Source organism: Salpingoeca rosetta (genome assembly GCF_000188695.1).
Source record: "Salpingoeca rosetta unplaced genomic scaffold supercont1.7, whole genome shotgun sequence".
Taxonomy (NCBI): domain Eukaryota; class Choanoflagellata; order Craspedida; family Salpingoecidae; genus Salpingoeca; species Salpingoeca rosetta.
The window spans coordinates 147,766-165,265 of record NW_004754927.1 but is presented as its reverse complement, the minus strand read 5'-3'; the positions used below and the strand labels follow the sequence as shown (position 1 = coordinate 165,265).

Genomic DNA, 17,500 nt, shown 5'->3' with positions numbered 1-17,500 from the left:
CGGGTGCATCACAATCATGCGCTCCTTCGCCCTGGTCATGAGCGCTGCCGTCACCTGGTACGACCCGCGCACATGCTCGTACGCGGCCTGCAGCCAGAAACGGCATAGTGGCGACAGTGGTGGTTGCGTTTGGTGTTGGACACATCCCAGACGTGAGGGAGTACACGACGAAAGCATATGACTTGCAGCGGGTTGGTGTCGTTGATGTTGACACAACTGCACACCCATTCACACTTCGCTTTCCCAGCACAGCACAACAAGTGTATAGAACCCATTATCATATCATGTCATGTCATGTCATGTCATGTCAGCGCATGCGCCACGTGTGCGCACCTCTGTTTCGAAGCGCTCCTTCTGCACGCGCGTGACATACAGGACATCTGTGTCAGCAATGACGTCGTCGAGGTGGGCGTGCTTCGACTGCTCAATGCCTGCAGCCCCAACAGCATCGTACACTTTGTCCGGCTGAGACAAGGCGGGAAGGTGCGAGAGGGAAGAAGCGAGTGCGTGAGGGGGCATTGAGGGAGTGATGGAGTGATCTTTGACAGCTGGGACGTGTACGATGTGACACAGAGCACACGAGGCAACAAACAGACAGAACAACGCAAAATACAAGGCAGCAAGCACACGCTCGTGTGGTCAACAGAACGAGTAGCAGTTGGGAGGGCACGTACAATCTGGAGGGAGTCTGGGGCGACATATCTGATGGCGACACGGTAGTGGCTGAGGAGACGGGCAAGCGAGTGCACCGTGCGACCGTGTTTCAGATCACCCAACTGACAGGGGTACAGATGCACAGAGGGAAGGCAACACAAGCGTGCTGGTCAGTTGTGGCATACATGCAAGTGAAACTTCATGCCAACACGCACGTAAATGGGAGACGAGCCAAGATCCTTGTGAATACTCATTCCGCACACACACACACATGCACACATGCACAAAGCCGCACCAGGGTGATGTTGAGGTCGTTGACGGTGCCAAGCTCCTCGCGAATGGTAAACACATCCAGCAGCGCCTGCGTCGGGTGTTCGCCCGTGCCATCGCCGGCGTTGATGAGCGGTTTGCGCATCACGCTAGCAGCTTCCTCCATGCAGCCCTCGCGTGGGTGGCGAAGCACAACAGCATCGGCATAGCACTCGAGCGTGCGAACGGTGTCGGTCAACGTCTCGCCCTTTGTCACCGAAGACGTTGATACCTGATGCAGTGAAGAGGAGAGAGAGAGAGACGTGCAAATTATGTGTCAAACAGCATGTGGTTGATTGTGTCGTGCACGTGTGCGTATGCATGTGTGAAAGTGTGTATGTGTGTGCTTGTTTGCTGTATGTACGTATGCAAGCCTAACCAGGTGACAAGCATGTGAAGGAAGCGCCACAACACACGGCACTGTGTATGGCTCGTACATCTGAGATGGAGACGACACTGCCGCCAAGCCGCTGCATGGCCGCAGCAAACGAACATGACGTGCGCGTGCTTGGCTCGTAGAAGATGTTCGCCAGCACCTGCATGCAGCAAGCGAACAACGAAGCGTCGTGAGGCGATCGAGGAACGGGGGCGGGGGGAATGTTCAAGGCACACGCATGTTAGCTGCTCACCGTCCCTTTGGCCAGCTGGAAGACAAACCACAAATTGCAGACCATACACACCACGTAACGAAACAAGGCAACCCAGCACGCGCCCACCCAACTCCACACAACACTATCACATGACATGACACCCCACCGCCCTACATTACACAACCCCACAACCTCAGCACAGACCTTGCCCTTGAGGACATCGCTCGGTCCAGACGAGAGACATTCGTGTGCCAGGTTGAAGATCTCGTGCAGCTGTCGCTTCGTGAACTGCGACACGGAGAGGATGCAGCGTGCTCGGTTGGCAAACGCCACAGACTGGCGGGTGCGGAGAGAAACATCCTCGGCGGTGTGCACAGCTGGCGGCACGCTCACGCCACGCAAAGCGCTGGTGGCAGTAGCGGCAGGCACGCTTGCAGCCGAAACGATTTCCTAAAGCCAAGACAAGAGAGAAAGAGAGAGAGAGAGAGAGTGTGTGTGTGTGTGCGTGTGAATGTGTGAATGTGTGTGTGTGTGTGAATGTGTGTGTGTGTGTGCATGCGTGCGTGCTTGTTTCGCAGTTTGCCAGGATGGCCTTCTGACGCAAATCAATGTCGAATCACTGGCAACACATACCAACGCGCAAGCAAACACACACGCAGACACACACGCGCGCGTACCGGTCTGAGTTCGCGCGTGGAAGAGCGCGTGCTGATGGTGCGCTTGCGACCAATCCGCTCTCGCTCGCGTGACGGCGCCCGCACATCTGATGCCCGCACAACAGTAGCGGCAGCGGTGACGGGTGGCTCGGGACGCGTCGCAGGGACGTCATGCACCTGCCATCGCGACAAGCACGCGTGGTTGAGGCAGGCGGTGACGCACGTCGTCATGTCATCAACGTGACAGCTGTCGTGCATGCGGTGCATCGCGAATAGTTGTGTCGTGCACTCGGAGCACCGTGGCACATGGCACATTCCACACAAGCGCGCGTTGCTCAACAACCCACCCACCCCCTCTCAACAGCCCAGTAGCAGCGCACCTCGATTGGACCCGCGACGGTGGCGAGGTTGTCGGCGAATTTGCCGTCAATGTAAGCGACGCATCCGTGCAGCATCACGCGCGACACGCAGCCCGAAACCTGTGCAGCGAAAGTGCCAATGTGAGTGAGTGAACGTGAGTGAGTGAACGTGTGTGTGTGTGTGTGTGTGCGTGTCGATGTGAGCGTTGAATGGTACAGACATACACGAGCGCACTTCGTATGTGCGTGTACGTGTGTATTGCATGCGCGTACTTCGGCCTGGTGGAATGGCGCGTATTCGCCTGCCGCCTCCTTTGGCAACATGCAGCCCTCCTTTGCAACAGCCTGAGCACGTGGTGGTTGATGTGGCGGCGGTGAGTGAGCAGTGAAGGGTGGCGAAACAACCAACCCAAGTTGCATGTTGTCGCAACCTTACCAGCGCGAGGAATGGGCGCGCACACATAACGCCACACACACACACACACACACACACACACACACACACACACACACACACACACACACACACACACACGCACACACACACACACACACACGCACACACACACACACACACACACACACACAGAGTGAAATGCACACAGAGGGCAGTGTACACAGAGGGCAGCGCACACCTCAACAATGGTGTCTTCGTTGACGTCGATGGCAAAGATGCGTGTGGGGTTGGTGTGCAGTTTCGCCTGATGACACACAGTGGTGGCATTACGAGGGCATGAGAACGTTGCGCGCGCAGGTTACATGTAGTTTCACCTCATGATGGGTTCGTGATCACATGCAAAGTTTGTGGCAACACTGCCTGTGTGCGTGCGATGACGTACGCGAACATCTTCCTCGCTGAGCTGGCCGTTGCTGAGTGCCGTCAGCACAAGCGGGAGCAGCGCCGACGCGCACGACACGCGCCCACTGCTGAGCACCGCTCCGTGGCCTGAATGCAACACACCGGGGTGATGAGGCAGTGATGGTTGGAAAACGTTCACAAGCAGGGGCACTCGATTGACAATGATGCAACGATGCAAAAATGCGATGCATGCAAGCATGACAATCAAAGAACACGAGCAACGGCTCAACATCGTGCACAAAGGCAAGCACGCGCACAATAACCCACACACTCATACGCAGACACACACAGACAGACAGACAGACAGACAGACACACGCACACACGGGAGCGCACCAGAGGAGATAACATCGATTGCGTCAATCTCATCCCAGAGCGGTGGCAGATCGCTGGTGTCCTGCTTCGGCGCGGGCGGGAAGAGGTCAAGCAGCGCAGCCCCGCACGACACGGGGTACCCCTGGTCACGGGCGAGCGCCACAGCAGCAACATCCGCAGGCGTCTGCACGCGGTCAAAGTGGACGCGGCGGCCAAGCATCGTCGCAAACAGCAGCGCGGAGGCAAGCCTAGTGATCGTGATGGTGATGGTGTTGCGAGCAGAAGGGTGACGGGGATTGAGGAGGCCGTTGCATGATGGGTCGGCAGTGGAAACATCAAAGCGTGATCATGTTTGTGAAGTTGCAAAGAAACAGCAAAATGCAGTCAAAGCGTGACAAGTGGTTTGCATCGACGTACTCGTGTCCTGTTGCCCGCACGACAATGGGGCGGTCGGCAGGGAAGGCGTCCATCACAGCGTGGAGGTGTGACACAGGCAGGTCCTTGTGCTGTGGTACAAATCAAGTGTAGGGGGTGGGGAAGATGAGTGGGCAAAGAGAAAGTCACCTCGACACACACGCACGCACACACACACACATCTGTACACACAACACAATACGCACACTCGCACACATCACACATCACACATCACATACACACACGCATGCGAGCTGCCGCACCACTGTTGCAAAGTCGATGATGAGGCCCGCGGCGCCATGTGCGCGCTCAAGCAAAGCGAGGTCGGCCCCGGGCGGTGGGGCGTGCAGCAGCAGGCCAAAGTCGCACGCCAGGTGCTCTTCAAGGACAGCCTTGGCACGGGCAATATCTGCGCGTGTCTTGAAGACTGCTGTTGCCTCGCATGCGATGAGGACCGTTGGTGCGCCGCCTGCGAGCGCCTGCTGCCCAGCGCGAGCGGCAGCTGCACATGCAGGTGTGTGTGTGTGTGTGTGTGTGTGTGTGTGTGTGTGTGTGTGTGTGTGTGTGTGTGTGTGTGTGGACAAAAGAGTGCACACGGTGTGATGGGCGTGGAAAATGTATGACGTGCGTGAGGGTGGGCGTGTGCGTGTTCATGCGCGCAAGAGTGACAATCACATATGCAACAAGAGAGGCGAAATGAAATGGCAGACGCACGGGAACCACAAGAGCCTTGTCCAGTGCGTGGACATTCACTGCATGCGATGCTGACTGACCCTCTGGCGTGATTTCGTCCAGGTCGATGCTGCAGTCGATGGGCGCCGGCAGACACAGGGTGGGATGGGACGCCTGGCAGTCAACACGTGCCGCGTGTGGAGACACATCGCACGTGCGCAGTGCCTCCACAAACAGCTTGGCGCACTTGATGTTCGTGATGAGCGGCACTGCAGATGCACACATCCCACAAGGCATACGAGGGAAGCTGTGAGCATTTTAGGGGCGGGGTGATGGGGATGAAAGGTAGATGCTATCAACGACACGGCTGTGCATGAAGGCCAACAATCCGTAAGCTGCACACAACATGCACACACACACACGTATGCACACACGAACAAATATTACACAAACACATGTACACACCCTTCTGCTCAACGGCCATGCGTCGTGCTTCGTAGCCGGCGGTGGTAAAGGAGGCAGGGCGCCTGACAGACGTTGTCATGTGTCAAACGTCGTGGCGGCAATGAACATGGTGAGCGTGGTGGTGGCAGTTGCAAGCGAGCTGAACGTTGCACACACGGCAAGCGTGTGTGTGTGTGTGTGTGTGTGTTTGGGGGGGGGGGGAACAGGCCACCGCATCCAAACACGTATTTGCACCTGTATTTGTTGCGCATGGGGAGGTTGATGATGAGGTCGTATTTGCCGGCAATCAGGTCGTCCTTGATGCTGTCAACATCCTCGCTGTCCGCCAGCCAGTTCACGGGCGTGATGTCGACCCCAAACGTCAGGTAGTAGTCAGCGGTGCCTGAACAGCCGTTGGAATCCCCAGCAGCACATGGTGGGTGCACACGATGAGATGAGAAGGAGTGACAGACAGGGGAGTGAGGCACAGAGCCACGACGTGTGTCACTTTGCAAAACGACGTTCACGCACACACACACACACACAAACAGCACATTGACACACTAAACACACTTACACACACAAACAGCACATTGACACACTAAACACACTTACACTCACATGCCCAACACCCTTCTCCTTGCTTTCACCGTCACCACACACCCATGCTGCCAAAGAGCTTGAAGCCGAGATCCAGCAGGGCTTTGGCGGAGGGAAGAAACTCTTTCTTGCCGTCATAACCGCCAATGCTCAGCAGCACGTTGCCGTTTGGCTTTGGGATCATGAAGCTGGTGGCTACCATGGCCTTCACGTACGCTTCCTCCCGCGTGGCGCCAAAGCATGCAACCTCCCCAGTCGAGATCATGTCGACACCTGTGGTGGTGTCGGTGCGCCAATGCACACGTGTGTGTGTGTGTGTGTGTGTGTGTGTGTGTGTGTGTGTGTGTGTGTGTGTGTGTGTGTGTGTGTGTGTGTGTGTGTGTGTGTGTGTGTGTGTGAATTTGGGGTGTGTCGAAGTGAGGCAGCAATGGCTGCAGAACACATGATCCCTGACAGCAAATCCACCACGGTCTCATGCAGGAGCACCCACGCACATTCAAATATGCACACGCACACGCACCGAGCGTGGGATCGGCGCTTGGCAAACGGTTGAAGGAGAACTGGGGCACCTTCACGCCAACGTGACCAATCTCAGGAATTTCGGGGACATACACGCGCTCACCAACCATCACCTGTACGAAAGAAGAGAGAGTAAATGGAAGGGGCGGGGAGGCATGTGAGGGAAGGTTGTGTGTCTTATGCGGTTGCTCTACCCTGCGTACGCAAGACGTGAAATAACACACAAAGACGCATATCGATAAACACACAAACGTGTCCTCTTACACACACATAGAAACACATTGACATACAAACACCCTCCCTCCTTCTGAATCAAAAGCGCACCTTGGTAGCGAGGGAGATGAGATCGATGCCTGCTGTCTTGGAGACAAAGGGAAGGGAACGCGATGCGCGCACGTTCGTCTCAATCACTTTCAGGCGGTCATCCTGTGAATGCGCGTGCGTGTGTTCGGTTCGCGTCAGTGAGAGTTGCAACGATGCAGCAGCAAACAAGCTACCAGCAACAACAGCAAATACATTTCATGCATGCACACCTTTGCGATGAATTGGATGTTGAAGGGCCCAGTGATGTGGAGGGCAGCAGCAATCTTGGCAGCAATCTCGCGGCAGCCCTACAACGCAGTTGGAAGTGGGGTGATGGTGAGCACATCGCGAGCCCTTGGTAATTGCATTACACCACACACCACACGCACAAGCCGTCGATGTGCAGCCTTCCGCCTGTACAGGACAACAGCAGCTCCAACCACCACAGCCGCAATCATACGCCAGACGCACGTTCATGGTCTTCTCTGTGAGGTCCTGTGGCGGGTGGACGATGGTCGCATCGCCAGAGTGCACGCCTGCGTTCTCCACGTGCTCAGAGAGCAGCGCAATCAGAACCTTGCCGCGGTCAGCAATGGCGTCGATCTCAATCTCCTTTGCATCTGCATGTAATGAACACAGCAGCCACATCAAAGCACGATGAGGCGCAAGTGGGGGGGGGGAGGAAGCACAGGCAACGAGGCGAGAGACGTCATCACACATGTACGCACACATGTACGCACACATGTACACACACACATACACACACACATACATACACACACGCATACACACACACACACACACACTTGCGCACGGACCGAGAATGAACTTTGTGAGCACGACAGGGTAGTCGCGGGAGACGACGACGGCGTTCTTGAAGTCCTGCTCGAGATCGGCCGGGCTGTGCGCAACACGCATGGCCGTGCCGCTGAGAATGTAGGACGGGCGCATCAGGCACGGGTAGCCAACCTGTCGACGAAGCAGCGGTGGATTGGAGTGGGGAGGGGGCACGATGGTTTTGAGTGTGTTTGGCAGAAGGGAGCGAGCAAGTGGTGCTGGGTGAGCGAGTGATGACGGAGAAAGGTGCAACGAATCCAAAGCACTGGCGACGAAATGTCCAACACACACACACATGACATGCATACAATTGCGATGTTTCTCACCTCTTGTGCGAACTGCTTTGCAGACTCAATGCTTGAGAGCTCCTTCCAGCGGGGCTGGTCAACGCCAATCGTGTCGCACATGCGGGAGAACTTGTACCTGTTCTCCGCGTTGTCAATCATCTCGGGGGAGGTGCCGAAAATGCGAGCCTGTGCGCGGTGCAGGGCGTCGGCAATGTTGTTTGGAATCTGCCCACCCATCGCAAGCACAATACCGCGCGCATCCTCCTGGTCATAAATGTCCATCACCGTCTGCCCCGCGTGTGCATTGTGTGTAAAGTCATGTGCGTAAGTGTGCGTGTGTGTGCGTGCGTGTGTGTGTGTGTGTGTGTGTGTGTGTGTGTGTGTGTGTGTGTGTGTGTGTGTGTGTGTGTGTGTGTGTGTGTGTGTGTGTGTGTGTGTTCGCACATGTACACGAGCGGGAGTGGTAGAAGCGACATGCGAAACAGTGCACCACAGACACGTCTCACTCTTGCACCCCTGCAACATGCACACGATGCACACCTCGAACGTGAGCTCCTCAAAGTACAGGCGGTCGCACTCGTCGTAGTCTGTGGAGACGGTCTCTGGGTTGTAGTTGACCATAATTGTCTTGCGTCCAAGCCGGCGCAGCTCCCGCACACACCCGACAGCACAGTAGTCAAACTCCACGCTGTGGTTGTAGTATTGTGTGTGTGTGCGTGTGTGTTGGTCCAAAGGTGTATGCATGCGAGTAACCACATGGGTATGAGAGAGTGAAGCTTGCAAAGTGCAATGGGTGACGAAAGGTAACACCACAATCACCCAACTTTGTGCACACATCGCACACCATACCGGGCTACACCACGCCACACCACATCCCACAGCACATCGTGTCACAGCACCTGCTGCCAATGCGGTAGACACCAGAGCCGAGGACCATGGTGAAGTCGCCCTCAAACTCAACGTCGTGGCTGGAGCCGTTGTACCTGGCAGTACAATACCAATCAATGTGCGTTGGCGGGGGGGGGGGCATGTGGAAATAAGGGGAGGCGAGCCACACATGAGTGCAGGCCCAAGTGCACAACTGCGCATCGCCACCTCACAACATAACTCCAGCGTAACAGTCGAGCACAGATGTGTACGCAGATGGTGTGTGTGTGTGTGTGTGTGCGTGTAGGTTCGCGAAGGCAGGCGAGCAAGCAACAACTGACGTGTGGTAGAGGTAGTTGGTGAATGCTGGATACTCGGCAGCCACGGTGTCAATCTGCTTCACCCACGGAAGAACGCCGTGCGTCTTTCGGATCTGGCGCACACCAACTTCATTGCCGTTCACCAGCTTGGCAATGTGCTTATCCGAGAAGCCAAGCTCCTTTGCCTGCAAGCAGCAAGGGCACATGCACGGTGCGAGAGAGTGTGAGTGTGAGTGTAAGTGTGAGTGTGAGTGTGTGCGTGAGTGTGCGCGCGTGCATCCGCTGATTTTGTGTGTGTTTCCCCTGTTCGTGCGTGCGTGCGTGCGTGCGTGTGTGTGCTGGCACGTACGCGGCGCAGAGCGGTGACGGGGAGCGAGGCCATGTCGTGCTGCTGGACGGTGAGCGCGTGCTGCACGATGTTGTTCAAGCGGTGCAGGAACCACCGGTCAATGTTCGTCAGCTCATACAGCCTGAGGGTGGTGCCGTCACGCGCGCACAAGGACACAAGAGGTGTGTTCGGGGTGAGCTGGGCATGTGTCAGCAACGAGGGAGGCATGATCTAACACCTACATCAACCAAAGAACCACAACTGCACTGCATGCACATCCAGCACAACGCCACCACTACATTGGTCGCACACACACGCCCTGCACAACCACTGCGACCACGATCAAGACGAGAACACGAGCGCACTTGTCGACGGTGTATCCGGCAGCGAGTGCGGCGGCAATGACGAGCGGGCGCTCCTCAGAGGCGAAGCGAAGCTGCTTCTCAGCCACCTGCAGCACGCGCAGATGCACGCGCAGATGGGAGGGTGTACGTGTGTGTGTATGTGTGTGTGTGCAAATGAGTATGTGTGCGTGCGTGTGTGCGTGCATGTGCGTGAATGTTTGTGCGTGTGTGTATGTGTGGCGATTTTGCGAGTGCAAGGTGTGCGTGGTCGTGTACCTCGGTGTGGACGGTGTGATCAAAGCCAACGTGGCCCATGTCCACCATGCGGAGGGCTGAACCATCATCATCATCATCATCAACATGAACATGGATGAGCGTTGGGCGGCAAGCACAGATAAGGGCGAAACGCTACAGCACACGCGAGGATGCACGAGAATGTTGTGGACGCTCACACCCATACAGATAAACATCAATTCAAGCACACCCCCGATGGCACACAACATACACACACATCATGCACGCCAAGACTTCACAACGCACCTTTCTGGAACGCCTCCTCAAATGTGCGGCCAATTGCCATGACTTCACCAACAGACTTCATGCTTGTGCCAAGCCGCTTGTCGACAGTTGGGAATTTGCCCAGATCCCACCGCGGAACCTGCACACAAAACACACACACACACGCACACACGCACACAACCGAACAAACCATGCTTCCATGAGATACACAAAACAAAACCAACTACAGGCAAACAAACAGACAGACAGACAGGCACGCAGACAGGCACGCAGAGCATGCAGCGCACCTTGACAACGCAGTAGTCGAGCGACGGTTCGAAGCAGGCCGTGGTCTCGCGCGTCACAGAGTTGCGCAGCTCGGGCAGCGTGTGGCCTGCAATGCCATGTGAACAGGGGGGCATGGCATGTGGGATGTGGGACATCGTTTGGTGGCATAAGCAGGACACAAGACCGAGAGATAAATCGTCAGACAAGCGACAGGTTGCCGCGAAGAAGGGACGGCGTGCGAGCGTACATGATGCAACACGACAACAAGATATGAACAAAGGCAACGCGAACGCCAACCACAAACAAGGGACTGTGTCTGAACACTAAACCTAGCCCTGCTGCGTGACGCACCAAGGGCAAGCTTTGCGGCGACATATGCGAGTGGGTATCCTGTTGCCTTGCTGGCAAGCGCCGACGAGCGTGACAGGCGTGCGTTCACCTCAACAATGTAGTACTCGCGCGAGTGTGGGTTGAGCGCATATTGGATGTTGCATTCGCCAACAATGCCAATGTGTCGCACCACCTTGCACGCAACTGCAAGAATCGTGTGTGTGTGTGTGTGTGTGTGTGTGTGTGTGTGTGTGTGTGTGTGTGTGTGTGTGTGTGTGTGTGTGTGTTGAGACGTATGTAGACGTTGGGAGTGGTTGTGTTTTCAACGTAAAACTGAGTCGCCATGCATGTGCAGTGACCACACAATGGCACCACGAAATTCACAGCTGACCTGAGCGGAGCATGTTGTACTCGTCGTTGTTGAGCGTCTGCGACGGTGCAATGACGATGGACTCGCCCGTGTGGATCCCCTGAGCAGCAAAACGTTTGAAGCGCATGAGCCACACGCAAGTTGAGGCAAGAAGCAGCACACCCACACACGAAACGTGCACACACACATATATACATACACACACATGGCAGCGTACTCACGAGAGGGTCGAAGTTCTCCATGTTGCAGACGGTGATGGTGTTGTCCTCGCAATCGCGCACGACCTCGTACTCAATCTCCTTCCATCCTTCAAGCGACCGCTCAAGCATCACCTGCGTCAACGGCGTGTGCACGCACGTGAGTAGACGTGAGGGGGGAGAGGGTGGGAGGGTGAAGTGGTGCATTGCGTGTTGGCGATGTGTCCATGTTGGTAGTCAATCCAAGTTTCCTTCCGCCCCCCCCCCACCTCGACAACGACAGCCCCGTGTAACCCTGTCCCTTCCCTCGATCCTCACATCACATCACATCACACACACACACACACACACACACACACACACACACACACACACATCACACACACACACGCACGCACACACACACACACGCACACACGCACACACACACACACACACACACACACACACACACACCTGCGTTGAGTTGGCGAGGGCGACCCGGGCCTTCTCCTTCAGCTCGTCCATGGCGTAGATGACACCAGAGCCGAGCCCGCCAAGCGCAAACGACGACCGCATCATCACGGGGAAGCCAATCTTCTCCGCAGCCTGATAATAATGGGTTGGTGACAGTGGAGGGAGCAATGGTTACGAGCGCGTATGCGCAGGTGGTTGAGCGTGTGAGGGGCATGAAAACCAAAAGGCTGAGAAGCAGCAGCAGAAGAAGCAAAACAGACAGATCAAAGCCAAGTGCTGCGATGCTCGAAACACAGCCTGGTCAAGTGTCACCATGAGACAACAACAAGGCAGGCAGCCCATTGCCAGACCTGAAGAACCTGCTCCACAGTGGTGCAGGCGATGTTTGGGCAGCACATCTCGCTGATCTCAGCCAACTTGCGCGAGAAGATCTCCCGGTCCTCAGTGTCCACAATCGCTTGCACGGGCGTGCCGTACACCTGCGGTACGTGTGAATGTGAATGTTCGTGTGTGTGTGTGTGAATGTTCGTGAGTGTGTGAAAGTGTGTGTGTGAGAGTATGCATGCGTGCGTGTGTGTGTGTGTGTGTGTGTGAGTATGTATGCGTGCGTGAGCGCGTGTGAATGTGCATGGTGTGTGTGTCTGCTGAACCTGCACGGCGCATACAAGATCAAGTGCACGCAAGCACTGCAGGCAACACGGAATCACACGTGCATCCCACAAACGCACACGCTGACAAACATAACATACATGCGCAAGTGCACAAACATACAGCCCACCCCTCTACCCACACCTTGACGTTGTACTTGTCGAAGATGCCGGCTTCCCAGAGCTTGACCCCGCAGTTGAGGGCCGTCTGTCCGCCAAAGGCAAGCAGCACACCATCGGGGCGCTCATACTCAAGAACCTTCTCGACGTACTCGGGCGTAACCGGCAGGAAGTACACCTTGTCCGCCAGCCCCTTCATGGTCTGCACAGTGGCGATGTTGGCATTGATGAGAACAGTCTGGATGTTCTCTTCCTTGAGGGCTTTGATTGCCTGGGACCCTGCCGTTTGCAGCCGCAGATGTGTGCGTGTGTGTGTGCGTGTGTGTGTTGTGTGTTGTGTGTTGTGTGTTGTGTGCGTGTGTGACACGTTAGTGACCGTGGTGATCAATGCTCAGGTGAGAGACTGTAAGGGTTTCGCGCGTGCAAGAATGCTGTCGCTGTGCTTCAAACATCATATACACACACACAATGCACATACACACACGAGTGTGCACATGACGCACCTGAATAGTCGAATTCGCCGGCCTGGCCAATGGAGAGACCACCGGAGCCGAGGACAAGCACTTTCGTCGGGCGCACAAACGCGCTTGCGTCATATGGCGCAGACACTGACATCATGACGGGTAGAGATGCACGCGCGTACACGAGCGTCGTAGATGTACGCAATTGTGAGACCGACAAGGAGATGATCATGAAACGGAGGAAACGAGCATGAGACTGTGTGTATGAATGTGTCAGCATGCGCGTGTGCGTGCGTGTTTTGTGTGTGTGCATGTGTGAATATGTGCGCGTGTATGAATGTGTCAGCATGCGCGTGTGCGTGCGTGTTTTGTGAGTGTGTGACTTACCGCGCTGACGGAGGGTGGACGAAATGTCTGGCAGGAGCGTTGTTGTCTTCTTGTCGCGGCACGCCTTGACAAACACGTCAAACAGCACCTCCAAGTCCTGCTCACGAGCACGTGTGCACATGCACACATACACATATGTACACACATATCACACATTAGAGCAATGCGGGATCACATGCACCATCAACACACAATCTGGCTTGCTGAGCTGAATATGCTTGCGTCACACGTTCATGCTCTGTTGTGTGCAATTGAACACAACTGGCAGTTCAGTGTAGGCAGGCGTACACACATGTGCAGTGCATACCTGCGGACCAGCACAGGCCTCTGGGTGGAACTGCACGGAGAAGAACGGCTTGGAAGTGTGCACAACACCTTCGTTCGTCTTGTCGTTCTCGTTGGTGAATAGCACATCCCAGTCCTCAGGCAGATCCGAGTCGTCGACAGCGAAACCTGAGCACGCACACGGCACATTGGCGGGTTGCGCGTGAATTGGCACAGAAATTACGCCACATGGGAGCGTACGTGTGCGTGCGTGAATGTGCGCATGTATGTGTGTGCATGTGTGCACACCCAAACGTGCGTGCGTGCGTGTGCGTCCGAAAAGGCGTTGTCACGCGCGTTGGGAAAAGAGGACACACCCACCGTGGTTCTGGCTGGTGATGAAGCACATGCCGGTGTGCTTGTGCGTGCAGGGCTGGTTGTGGCCGCGGTTGCCAAAGGTCATCTGGTGTGCGTGCATGTGTGTGTGTGTGTGTGAGACGAGGGTTTCGCTCTCAAGCAGAGGTCATTCAGCATCAGTGTACCCAGAACGAAGGCACGCATGAACGAACGCAAACCACAAAAAGGTGCACACGATTATGCCATACCTTGTAGGTCTTGAGCCCGGCAGCAATGGAGAGGAGTTGGTGACCTAACCGCACACACACACACACGCGCACACATGTGAAGGCCCGAGATTGATGGAGAGTATGAGCAATGCCGCACGTTTTGGATGACACTCACAGCAAAATACGACTTGAGATGACACGCTGTGTTGAGTGATAGCTGCTTCCCCGCTCCTCACCGAGGCAGATGCCAAAGACAGGCTTGACGTTATTGGGACGAGTGATCAGCTTCTTGAGCGATTCAATCGCAGGCGTGCACATCTGCATGTGCGCGATGTGGTGTACGTGGGTGGGGGGGGGAGCATGATCGTGGTTCGTGTCAGGAAACCGTTTGAGGAAGCTTTGGTACTCCGCACTTGAGGGAAGCGTGCAGCGGCAAGCACGGACACACACACACACACACACACACACACACACACACACACACACACACACACCGCGCGCGCGCGCGCGTACGGATGTGCATGCCAACAGCCCCGCACCTGCGGGTCGCCCGGGCCGTTGCTGAGGAAGACGCCGTCGCAATCGTCATCTTGGCTGAAGTCATAATCGTACGGCACCAGCTATCAACCACAGCACGAGCGGAGGCATTAAAGCAGAATGACGACAGCGGTGATGAAAAGGGGGCAACGAGCAAGCACACACACGCTACCACGAAGTATTTCACACACACAAACACATACAAACACATACACACACATACACACATACACACACCTTGACGCGGGCACCACGGGATGCAAGGCAGCGGATCTGGTTGTTCTTGAGGCCGACGTCAACAGCGACAACCGTCACGTCGCCATCCGGGTTGAACACGCGCGGCTCCTTGATCGAGACAGCGGCGACGAGGTTGTCCTTGTTGGGGTCGACAAAGGCCAGGGAGTCGGGATCAGTGTCGCCAGCAACAATCTTGCCAAGCATGCTGCCAGCGGAGCGAAGTTTCTTGGTGAGCGCGCGCGTGTCAATGCCAGTGATGCCGGGGACACCCTGCGATGCCAACCAGTCTGACAGCGACTGCGCAGCCTGCCAGTGGCTGTGTGGTGCGTGTGTGTTGCGCGTGTGTGCATGCATGCATGCATGTGAGCATGTGAACAGCAAGGCAATGACTGTAACGTGGGTGCATGTGCCACCCACGCCGAACAGCGGGCAAATTCGGCACACAAACACCTTCTTCCAATAGCATCATGCCATGCCACAGCACTCAAACACGCACACACGCACACACGCACACACATACGCACACACATTGGCAGTGATTCCATGCATGCAAGCCGACGCTCACACCTGTGGTTCTCGGAGAGGTTTGCGACGATCAGGCCTGCAACATGCACCTTGTTCGACTCCATAAACGCGGGCAAGCCAAAGGTGTCCTGCGGATGTGTGCACGTGTGCATGGGCATGCGAAAGGACATTGTTGATGAGGGGGGTGTCGCCACAAGGAGAAGGGGCAAACCACAATCCAACAACATGACGGCATGACAGTATGGCGGTGTGGCAGCATAACAGAATGGCAGCATGACAGCTTGTTTGTTGGTGTTGGTGGTGGTGCTGCTGATGGAAACTACCATGCAACACACACCAACTGCCGTGTGCACTGACCGTGGTGTCGCTGGGAGGCACGCCATAGTTGCCAATCATGGGGTAGGTCAAACAAAGCAGCTGGCGTTCGTACGAGGGATCTGGTGGGAGGTGACGTGCAAGAGGTTGGTGATTGCGGTTGAGGGTGAGCAAGGGCAGAATCATCCGGTTGGAAAGGCAGAATCACACTGTCGCGAAAAGGAGTGCAGCTGAAGAGGCGAGGCCATGCGGCAGCTTTGAGGAGAGAAGCACGCGTTGTGGTGTCTCGTGTGTGCTGAAGCAGACTCAAACTTAGACGTTGTGGCTGCACGCACCGGTGAGGGATTCCGGGTAGCCGACCATGCCCGTTTGGAAGACGACCTCGCCAGCCATGGACACGTCTGCTCCAAAAGCGAAGCCATCGAAGGAGGTGCCGTCCTGCAGCACCAACTTGGCCGGTTTCATGGTCATTGCGACGGTGAAGTCTCACAAGCGGCGGAGTCTCACAAGGCTGCGGGCAAGCACAAGGTGGACGGGTGATGGATGGCCTCTGTCTTGATCAACCAGCAGAGCTCTTGATTTGATTGATTGATTGATTGGCTTGGTTGCTTGGCTTGGTTGATGCTTGTGCCTGGGTTTTGGAGGTAGGACTGCACAGCGAGGAGCAAGCGGGGGAGGGGGAGCAGCCAAACCACGACAACGACAACGATGATGTGTGAGCACGATCCGAGCACAGCACACTGGAAAATGAACCACCACGTGCACCTGCGCGTTGCACGTCGTCGCATGCGACGCTAGGGAGCAAGCAGGCAAGCACCGCAAGCAGGCAGAAGCCTTGCCCAAGCCCACCCACGTGTGGATTTGCAACGGCGCTGGCTGGCTGGGGCGAGACGTCGCGCGAAATGTGTGAGATTTTGGATTGCACAATGCGGTGCAGGTTTCTCTGATGGACGGAACACAAGGGATTCGATGCTGTTTTAACACCACAACGAAGCGGAAGAAGGGAGGACAACGAGGTGGTGGTCGGTGGGCAGTGTGATACCTCGTGTTGGTGGAAGGGTGGCCTTGTGTTTGTGCAGGATGATGGCCAGTAGCATGTTGGCAGCGAGCACGTTGGCAGGGGGCGTGGTGGGTGTGGCATGTGCATGGTTTGGGTTTGTGGTGTGGCTGCAGTGGAGGCGACAGGCGCATCCACCAGGGAAGAAAGGGATGCTGGAGGTGGCCAAAGTGATCTGCAATCCACGCCGTGTGGCCCGCATATCATTGGCCCTGGCCCAGCAGCTGGCACTCCTACAGCACTGGCGGCTCTGGCTGCAATGGACCCTCTTTTATCGCCAACCACACTCGGTGCACATCCAAAAGGTGTCTGCATGTTCATGCGTGTGCTCGTGTGTGCTCGTGCGTGTGCTCGTGTGTGTGTGTGTGCGTGTGCTCGTGTGTGCTCGTGTGTGTGTGTGTGTGTGTGTGTAAGCGTGTGTGTGTGTGTGTGTAAGCGTGTGTGTGTGTGTGTGTGTGTGTGTGTGTGTGTGTGTGTGTGTGCGTAAGTGTGTGTGTGTGTGCGAAGTGTGTGTGTGTGTGTGTGTGTGTAAGTGTAAGTGTGCATTTTCCTGTGTGTTGTTGCTCAAC

The 17,500-nt window shown here is 55.9% G+C and overlaps 2 protein-coding genes across 2 annotated transcripts in view; one reads left to right on the top strand and one right to left on the bottom strand.

Moving 5' to 3' along the window:
* The window catches only part of PTSG_03067 (carbamoylphosphate synthase), a gene marked incomplete at both ends in the record, with an annotated part of 16,471 nt that extends 126 nt beyond the window's left edge, over positions 1–16,345 (bottom strand). Inside the window, 49 exons of the mRNA XM_004995602.1 lie at positions 1–87; positions 334–465; positions 675–776; positions 950–1,195; positions 1,401–1,499; positions 1,758–1,983; positions 2,217–2,386; positions 2,590–2,688; positions 2,842–2,913; positions 3,204–3,269; positions 3,408–3,514; positions 3,763–3,989; positions 4,159–4,247; positions 4,419–4,634; positions 4,909–5,096; positions 5,293–5,354; positions 5,527–5,674; positions 5,935–6,144; positions 6,392–6,503; positions 6,715–6,816; positions 6,924–7,001; positions 7,165–7,313; positions 7,512–7,662; positions 7,857–8,105; positions 8,358–8,505; positions 8,717–8,800; positions 9,026–9,189; positions 9,354–9,474; positions 9,698–9,783; positions 9,953–10,008; positions 10,217–10,334; positions 10,483–10,568; positions 10,814–10,996; positions 11,184–11,262; positions 11,384–11,494; positions 11,816–11,947; positions 12,166–12,294; positions 12,608–12,861; positions 13,086–13,190; positions 13,431–13,527; positions 13,738–13,883; positions 14,076–14,157; positions 14,300–14,343; positions 14,497–14,578; positions 14,800–14,880; positions 15,035–15,350; positions 15,602–15,687; positions 15,917–15,996; positions 16,210–16,345. The exon at positions 1–87 is cut by the window's left edge and continues 126 nt beyond it. Coding sequence (XP_004995659.1) covers positions 1–87; positions 334–465; positions 675–776; positions 950–1,195; positions 1,401–1,499; positions 1,758–1,983; positions 2,217–2,386; positions 2,590–2,688; positions 2,842–2,913; positions 3,204–3,269; positions 3,408–3,514; positions 3,763–3,989; positions 4,159–4,247; positions 4,419–4,634; positions 4,909–5,096; positions 5,293–5,354; positions 5,527–5,674; positions 5,935–6,144; positions 6,392–6,503; positions 6,715–6,816; positions 6,924–7,001; positions 7,165–7,313; positions 7,512–7,662; positions 7,857–8,105; positions 8,358–8,505; positions 8,717–8,800; positions 9,026–9,189; positions 9,354–9,474; positions 9,698–9,783; positions 9,953–10,008; positions 10,217–10,334; positions 10,483–10,568; positions 10,814–10,996; positions 11,184–11,262; positions 11,384–11,494; positions 11,816–11,947; positions 12,166–12,294; positions 12,608–12,861; positions 13,086–13,190; positions 13,431–13,527; positions 13,738–13,883; positions 14,076–14,157; positions 14,300–14,343; positions 14,497–14,578; positions 14,800–14,880; positions 15,035–15,350; positions 15,602–15,687; positions 15,917–15,996; positions 16,210–16,345 — 6,393 coding nt within the window. The remainder of the gene's footprint in view (positions 88–333; positions 466–674; positions 777–949; positions 1,196–1,400; positions 1,500–1,757; positions 1,984–2,216; positions 2,387–2,589; positions 2,689–2,841; positions 2,914–3,203; positions 3,270–3,407; positions 3,515–3,762; positions 3,990–4,158; positions 4,248–4,418; positions 4,635–4,908; positions 5,097–5,292; positions 5,355–5,526; positions 5,675–5,934; positions 6,145–6,391; positions 6,504–6,714; positions 6,817–6,923; positions 7,002–7,164; positions 7,314–7,511; positions 7,663–7,856; positions 8,106–8,357; positions 8,506–8,716; positions 8,801–9,025; positions 9,190–9,353; positions 9,475–9,697; positions 9,784–9,952; positions 10,009–10,216; positions 10,335–10,482; positions 10,569–10,813; positions 10,997–11,183; positions 11,263–11,383; positions 11,495–11,815; positions 11,948–12,165; positions 12,295–12,607; positions 12,862–13,085; positions 13,191–13,430; positions 13,528–13,737; positions 13,884–14,075; positions 14,158–14,299; positions 14,344–14,496; positions 14,579–14,799; positions 14,881–15,034; positions 15,351–15,601; positions 15,688–15,916; positions 15,997–16,209) is intronic.
* Positions 16,346–16,861: 516 nt separating this feature from the next.
* PTSG_03066 (uncharacterized protein) overlaps positions 16,862–17,500 on the top strand; it is a 2,836-nt gene continuing 2,197 nt past the window's right edge. Inside the window, exon 1 of the mRNA XM_004995601.1 lies at positions 16,862–17,236. Coding sequence (XP_004995658.1) covers positions 16,955–17,236 — 282 coding nt within the window. The 5' untranslated portion in view covers positions 16,862–16,954. The remainder of the gene's footprint in view (positions 17,237–17,500) is intronic.